The sequence below is a fragment of the Camelina sativa genome, chromosome 3, assembly GCF_000633955.1.
Source record: "Camelina sativa cultivar DH55 chromosome 3, Cs, whole genome shotgun sequence".
Classification (NCBI taxonomy): Eukaryota; Viridiplantae; Streptophyta; class Magnoliopsida; order Brassicales; family Brassicaceae; genus Camelina; species Camelina sativa.
In genome coordinates this window covers 864,481-872,397 of record NC_025687.1, presented here as the reverse complement: position 1 = coordinate 872,397, position 7,917 = coordinate 864,481, and the positions used below count along the sequence as shown (strand labels likewise).

General features: G+C 43.6%; 1 protein-coding gene across 1 annotated transcript in view; it reads left to right on the top strand.

Moving 5' to 3' along the window:
- The window catches only part of LOC104760151, a 9,150-nt gene continuing 6,455 nt past the window's right edge, over positions 5,223-7,917 (top strand). Inside the window, exons 1-8 of the mRNA XM_019242827.1 lie at positions 5,223-5,414; positions 5,547-5,754; positions 5,853-5,950; positions 6,358-6,471; positions 6,550-6,696; positions 6,825-7,498; positions 7,602-7,726; positions 7,820-7,911. Of these exons, the coding sequence (XP_019098372.1) occupies positions 5,313-5,414; positions 5,547-5,754; positions 5,853-5,950; positions 6,358-6,471; positions 6,550-6,696; positions 6,825-7,498; positions 7,602-7,726; positions 7,820-7,911 (1,560 nt within the window). The 5' untranslated portion in view covers positions 5,223-5,312. The remainder of the gene's footprint in view (positions 5,415-5,546; positions 5,755-5,852; positions 5,951-6,357; positions 6,472-6,549; positions 6,697-6,824; positions 7,499-7,601; positions 7,727-7,819; positions 7,912-7,917) is intronic.

Below are 7,917 nucleotides of genomic sequence, written 5' to 3'. Positions count from 1 at the left end.
CCCCCCCCCACCCCATATCCAGATTGTTAGATTTTAATGGGCCGGATCTTAAAGGGAAACCACACTAATGGGCCTTTACGTATTGCAGTTATTTTTGGTTGTGTGTCTTGGTTGCGATTTAATTATAGCATGATGATTGATGATTACACGGAAGTAGATTTACTGCTGCTCATAAAATGGCGGGATCATCGATGCATACACGTGCTTAATACAACATTCGTTTCGGTGCTAACTGCTATGGGGTTTGTTGGTTATATAATTATTACTATAGTTGACGATATTACAGATTTGAAATGTTCATCAGCCAGCCAACGCTCTATAATAAAAAAATTTTGAATATGGGTTTCGTCCCCAACATTCTATAAGATCCAAATAAAATACTCTCAAGATTTTAGGGCCTGAAGTTATGGATATGCCTCATTTGGCTATATGGGCAAAATCATCATTTTATAGAGAAATAGAAAAAGCCTTAGATCATTGGCCTACTATATATATCAGATGTCATTGTCAGAGATAGGGATCCACTTTTTAGGCAATTAGAGAGAGAAGAGAATCTATTTTCGTATTAACTGCACTTAGCTCTTTGATTGTCATTTTCTGTAAACTCTTCACTTCAATTCTACGTTAATAAGAGGATCAGTTCCGGTTTATCCCTAAGAATATCCGTATTATTTATATTGTCGATTTCTTACATCAACAATTTAGCACCCACCGTGGGGCTAGACGGAATCCTTTCATTTGACGAATAGAATTTGAAGACAAGTGTTTGCGGAAAACCATAAACATGTCTCACACTGATCTCTCCAGCGACGAAGGCGTCGACTCTTCCACGGCCCGCGTCAAGTCTCACAGGCGCACCATATGGGGACGCACCCGCGCGAGGACGAACCAGCTCCAAGGCGTCGACAGGACCGAAACAGCTACGGTCGAGGACGCAACACTCACTAACCGCGCAGCCATAGGTGCTACGCGCGTTGCTCCAACCAATGGCGTAGCCGTAGACGCTACGCCCCCCGTTCGTGTAGCCGTTGGCATCAATCCAACCGTTCGCGAAGCTGTAAGCGCTACGCGCGTCGCTCCAACCAATCACACCCAAGTTATCCTCGCACCCCGGACGACACAAACAACATCTCATCCCACGTACCACGCCCATACGCAAGCACTTGTCACTCACAATGAACAATCATCGATATTCTCCATGCCCGAATACGATCTCGATCTCGTAGGCAAATCCCGTAATGGTGACCTCGCAACAACCCTTTGGGCTCGCCGGAAGTTCGATAAAGCCACAATCTCGACCTCATCAGCCCTCAAACACGCCAAGCATCAAATGCAACAGCTTTGACATCATCTCGCGAACCCTCAAGCAGGTCGCCTTGCAGCTCGCTAACTTCTCGATCTCGCCGACAATCAGCCTGTCCGCGAATGACGCAAGTCACACCATCTCGCCAATGATTCCATACGGAGAAGTGTTAAGCTCGCCAATGATTCCATACAGAGAAGTGTTGAGCTCGCCAATGATTTCATACGGAGAAGTGTTGAGCTCGCCAATGATTCCATACGGAGAAGTGTTGAGCTCGCCAATGATTCTATACGGAGAAGTGTTGAGCTCGCCAATGATTCCATACGGAGAAGTGTTGAGCTCGCCAATGATTCCATACGGAGAAGTGTTGAGCTGGCCAATGATTCCATACGGAGAAGTGTTGAGCTCGCCAATGATTCCATACGGAGAAGTGTTGAGCTCGCCAATGATTCCATACGGAGAAGTGTTGAGCTCGCCAATGATTCCATACGGAGAAGTGTTGAGCTCGCCAATGATTCCATACGGAGAAGTGTTGAGCTCGCCAATGATTCCATACGGAGAAGTGTTGAGCTTGCCAATGATTCCATACGGAGAAGTGCTGAGCTCGCCAATGATTTCATACAGAGAAGTATTAAGCTTGCCAATAATTCCATACGGAGAAGTATGGAGCTCGCCAATGATTCCATATGTAGAAGTGTTGAGCTCGCCAACGCGACACGGCCTTGCAATCTCGCAACAAAAAACGCAGCAAGCTTCGGGCAAGCAGTCAACTCAACCCCAACCTCACCAGACAGCGCTGCCGACAAACACCGCACATTCACCAGCACGCATCAAGACCAATACTTGCCACATTTGGCGCAACGAGAACATCTAACAAAAAAATCGTCACACGCTCGACAATATCGAGCTCACGGGATAAGCCGGAAGCAAAAGCCGCACCTAGCTTGCACATCGTTGCCCTGGCCAGGTGTACGGTTTTAAACGCGCTCCGCATGGGTGCAGTGGTGAAATAATCCACGTCCTTACTTTGGTAGGACATTTTAAGCCGAGCCTAGACTCACAATAAGCTAGCAGGAAGCGAAGTGAGTAAGCAGAGACCCTGACTCGCACACACATAATTCTTGCAGCACCCACATGGTAAGCCGGTCACGCATACCGCACCTAAAACAGTACGACAAGTCCGTCTTGTCTACTCAAGACATTTTAGGGAAAAACATATCCAGGATAAGCCAAGAGACATCCTGCACTGCAAAATATGCCATGTAAACAAGAAAAACGTCTCATCTCTATTTTGAGGGTAATTTCGCAATAATCTAACTTTGCGCGACAAAAATCAGCAATAATCAACCTTTGCCCAAAAATAATCAATAAAAGTACGAATGACCAAGCTCATAAAGCAACCAAGTTCGCAATAACAAAAAAAACAAAAAAAAGGAATAAACGATAATAAGAAGACGTATCACTCTTGAATAGGCCCGTCGGCGCCTCTGATAACAAACTCCGGGAAGTGCTCGAGATCATCTTCACGACATGACTTCACATGTAGGTGCAATCACAAAAACAATCTAGCCGTTTCGTATGCACGCCTCAACGCCACGACTTCCTCGTATGCTCCAAGCAATGTCAAGCTAAGTCATCTCGCTATTTCGTATGCGTCCCTCGATGCCACGACGTTCCCGTATGCTCCTCCCTGTATCACCTCGCCACCTTTCCACCAAAATCTCAATTTCGCTAGGACATCGAGCAAGCCACGATCTCAACCTCGCCAGGTCTTGAACACGCCGATTGGACATGCATCAGAGTGGACACATCGTCACATGAGCTATGACTCTTTCGCGTCAAATATAACACCATCACGCCATGCGTCCATCAACACATACACGAGCTAGTTACCTCTCCATTAACCACCACGCGGAAAAATCACCTATACTTCGACACGCCCCGGAAAGATAATGGCGCAACGTCAGTCCCGATGTCGTCACTTTATCCCCTGCCTTTCTACAACAACACGCGTGCTACAAAACTCTATACAAACACTATTACGCAGAATCGTCGCCACTGCGCCTCGACCTACGGATCAACACGGTAGAACAAGTCTTCGATACGGATTCAAACGAACCTCGCAATCTCGTCTGCACCTCGCCAAAGTTTCATCGACGCGGCACAAGCGATATGAATAAGACATCTCGCAAACGGCAAACTGCATATGGTGTCCTGTGTACTGTGCCCCGCGTACTGTCTCGCGCACTGCGTATCTTCTTGCGTACTGCGTACTGCAAACTGCCTCATCTCGCCATACCGTCACACCATCATCGCAAGGTGGTAAACACGATCTACCCCAAGCCCATCCCGCGGGACTCTCGATAGTATCTCGCGAGCACGCACACGTCAACACACACTTCAGCATGCCTCCGTATCAAGAGATGCGCACCACCAACATCTCTATCTCACCACCTCTTCTCCGAGAATCTCGACCTCGCCACCGAGAATCTTGATCTCGCTATCTCGCCACCTCGTCATCTCGTCGAGTATCAAGCCATCTCGCCTTGTACCATCTCGCCATCTCGCTAATACGAACACGCCAATAAGCCGAACCAAGCAACGTACCCGCGCGACACATCAACCTGCTCGATCTCGCACACATGACCTCGCTCCACACCGACGGTCGGACCACGATCAGGACATCTCGTCGCGACAGTAAGTGACGGTGACATGACATCTCAAAAAACGTGCGCAACATACTATTCATCTCGGAGCTCTCTCGATATCTCGAAAAACGTGTGCAACGCACTATTTATCCCAGAACCTTCCGGAAGGTCTTCAAGCTCCTAAAATCTTCGGTTCCTTTTGCAAGACGGACCTAAAAGACGCAAAATTGTACCCGACGAGCTCAAGCAAGCCATCTGTCATCGGACTATGGGGGACCATTGTTGGTTATGGATTTCACCCCCAACATTCTTTGAGGCCCAAATAGAATACTCTCAAGATTTTAGGGCCTGAAGTCATAGATATGACCCATTTGGCCGCAGGGGCAAAATCGTCATTTTACCGAGAAATAGAAGAAGCCTTTGGTCACTGACCCACTATATATATCAGATGTCATTGTTAGAGCTAGGGATCCACTTTTGGGTAATTAGAGAGAAGAACAATTATTTTCGTATTAACTGCACTTAGTTCTTTGATTGTCATTTTCTGTAAATCGTTCGTTTCAATTCTACGTTAATAAGAAAATCAGTTCCGATTTATCCCTAAGAATATCCGTATTATTTATATTTTCGATTTCTTATATCAACAAAAAAACACGAGATTTTTTTAATCCAGCAGTTACGAGTTACCACACACTTGTGGCAGCTGTCTGTCCGGGTGGGTGTGATTAGATTTAAAAAAAAACGTAAGAATAATGTGGAGCTGTAACAATGTTATTGTTACTTTCAAATGCCAATTAAAACGCATGTCGTCAAGTTGTCAACATGCAAATGCAAACCTCTCAAAAGATTTGACGAGAAGAGAAAAAACAAAGAAAACAAGTAGCCTGGCACAGAATATTCTAATGCTTCTTTCTCTCTCTCTCAGTCTTGTAGTAAAATTTAAATATTGACCGTTGGATATTTTTTGATTATTTTAATGGGAATCTATTTTATCTAAAGCCAAATTTAGTCAAAAGCTCAAGTGGGAGCTGATTTTTGTATTTAATTATTACATCTGTCGTTTTTTTTTAATTTTAAATATATCCAGTAAATAAATAAGTAAAGAAACTTTTCCTTAAAGTTAAAAAAATGGAAACTTGTTAATTTGCTTTTAGAAATATATGACCAAACAAAAAAGGAAAATGGTAAAAAGTTAAATATGTCCAGATACGCCACACTTTTTTTTTATAAATTAAGAATTATTTATAAGTTAAAAATTATTTCAATTCCTCTTCTTTTTTATCTTTCTCTGGAAGCGTCTCTTCTCTTCTTCTTTGGATCAAGCGGCGGAGACGGCGGCGTTGAATACGAACGAACGAGATATGGTTGAGACGAGACGTAGCTCTTCTGCCTCCAAGCGCTTTTCTTCTTCTTCTTCTCCCGACACCACTACTTCTTCCTCACGTCCTTCCAAACGATCTAAGGTTAAAGATCGAACCCACCCTTCTTCTCAATACGTTCTTCTATTCGATGAGGCGAGGCGAGGGTTGGATCAATTCTGGGTTTATTTTTTTGAATTTTGTTTTCGATTTGTGTTGATTTTTGGTTTGGTATAGGCTGCGGCGGAACCGGCAGCATCTTCGTCGGCGAGTGAGCTGCCGATTGAAAACCGAGGGCCGGTTTCGGATCCTGGATCGGAATCTGGAGAGCCGGAACTGAGAACTCCTGATCCGCAGACTCATGATGCGGAAAGGCCACTTACTACCACCACCGATGTGCCGGCCATGGAGACCGACACAATTCCGGCGCCTTCCACCCCTGCAGGTTCGCATCTTTGCATGTTCTCTCTCCTTTTGCTTTGCATGACATAAAAGGTTTTCTCTTTTTTTTTTTCTTGCTCATATCTATCTTTGCCTTTGCAGGTGATGTGGTGGTGGAACCTGAAAAATCTAAATCTTCTAAGAAGCGGACTGCTATTGCTAAGGCTCCTTGGGCCAAGCTGATTTCTCAGTATTCTCAGGTCTGTTGATTTTGTTTCTGATTACTTTGTATGTTGTTTGCATGTTGCACAATCTGCGAGCCTAGTGGGTTTTAGCTGTCTGTGATTTGGGAATTTAGTAAAAGATCGTGGCTTTCGGTTTATTGGGTCGAGTTTGGTCTGCTGCCATGGACATATATGTTGATATTATGGGTCACTGCGGAGCAGTTTCTGTCAATGTATTGTATTTGATGAACTTGGCCGTTTGTGCATCTCTTTTAGAAGAGGAAGCTTCTGTGTTTTCCTGTTGATATGTTAGTCAATGGTTAATAATAAGTAGCGGATTAGTAAGAATTATGAACTAGCTAGTCTGTCGTGGGATTTTTCAGTTTCCTGTGACTACTACTACTAACATGTGGTTTCTGACTGCCCTTTAATCATAATTTCAGAACCCTCATATTATCATCAGAAGCTCTGTGTTTACTGTTGGACGGCGAGGATGCGATTTATGTATAAGAGATCATTCTATGCCCACCGTTCTATGTGAAATTAAGCAGTATGAGGTAAGGACACTATCTGATTGGTCTTCTACTAGCCCAAGGGACAGGAAGCCTTTTTACTTATTATGTTTTTTTTTGCAGCACGGAGGTCCATTAGTTGCATCGTTGGAGATAAGAGGGAATAGTCTACTTGTTCAGGTCAATGGCAAGATTTACCAAAGGAGTTCTTGTGTTAATCTGCGGGGTGGCGATGAAGTTGTCTTCAGCACCCCTGGGAAACATGCTTATGTATCCTTTTATAAGTGATCTGGAAAGTTATCCACGTTCCATAATTAGGGATTATATATTTTTTTTGCTTTTTATATATCTATCTATGAGGTTCGTATTATCTCTATTTTTTCTTGACTAGTGTTCAGATATTTCAGCCTCTTAAAGATGAAAATCTTGCTACTCAAGACAGAGCTTCTTCATTGAGCTTTTTTGAAACACAGACTGCCCCTCTGAAAGGGTTTCATATTGAGACGAGAGCAGGAGACTCTTCACCAGTTGATGGGGCCTCTTTATTGGCGTCTATATCAAAGTTGCATAATGTCCCTTTTCTACCACCTACATCTAAGAGTGTCAAAAGGCAGCAAAATTCAGAGGTTCCTGTGCTACCTTCTAGCTGCAATGATTGTATCATGGATGTTGACATGAACGATGATGATATTAATGATGATCATGCTGCTATTGCTTCAACGGAGAAAACTGCTGCTTCGACCTCTTGTGCTGCCAACGATGACCAGAATGCAGATGGAAATGGAATGGATCCTTTTCAAGAAGCTGAAGGTGGAAACATTCCTGGTTCTCGTTTTGAAATGCGACCAATTTTTAGCTTACTTGGGGATCCTTCTGAATTTGATTTAAGAGGTAGCATTTCCAAAATACTGGTGGATGATCGAAGAGAATTGAGGCAAGCGCCGAAAGATTATGACCGTCCATCAGCTTTGGTATCAGCTAGACGTCAAGCACATAAGGATACTCTGCGGGCAGGGGTGCTCAATCCTCAGGACATACAAGTTTCTTTTGAGGACTTCCCATATTTCTTAAGGTCAGTAGTGCTCTTAATTTCTATCATACTTTGCTATGGCAAGATGGAAAATATGTATTGTGGTGTTTCAAGTTTGGATAAATAACTTTCTGAATTTTCACAGTGGCATAACTAAGGATATTTTGAGAACATCAACATATGTCCATATGAAGTGTGAAAGCAAGTATGTAAAGTATGGATCAGACTTGTCAACGTCGTGCCCCCGCATCTTGCTCTCTGGACCAGCTGGTATGAGGAAAACTCTGAACAAAGTTTTGTTTATAATTTTTTGGTTCTTCATTTTCATTTTCCTAACAAAATTCACATCTGGGATATTTGAAGGCTCTGAGATATATCAGGAAACGTTGGTAAAAGCGCTTGCTAAAAGTTTTGGGGCCAAATTAATGATTGTTGACTCTCTCTTGTTACCTGGGGTAAAA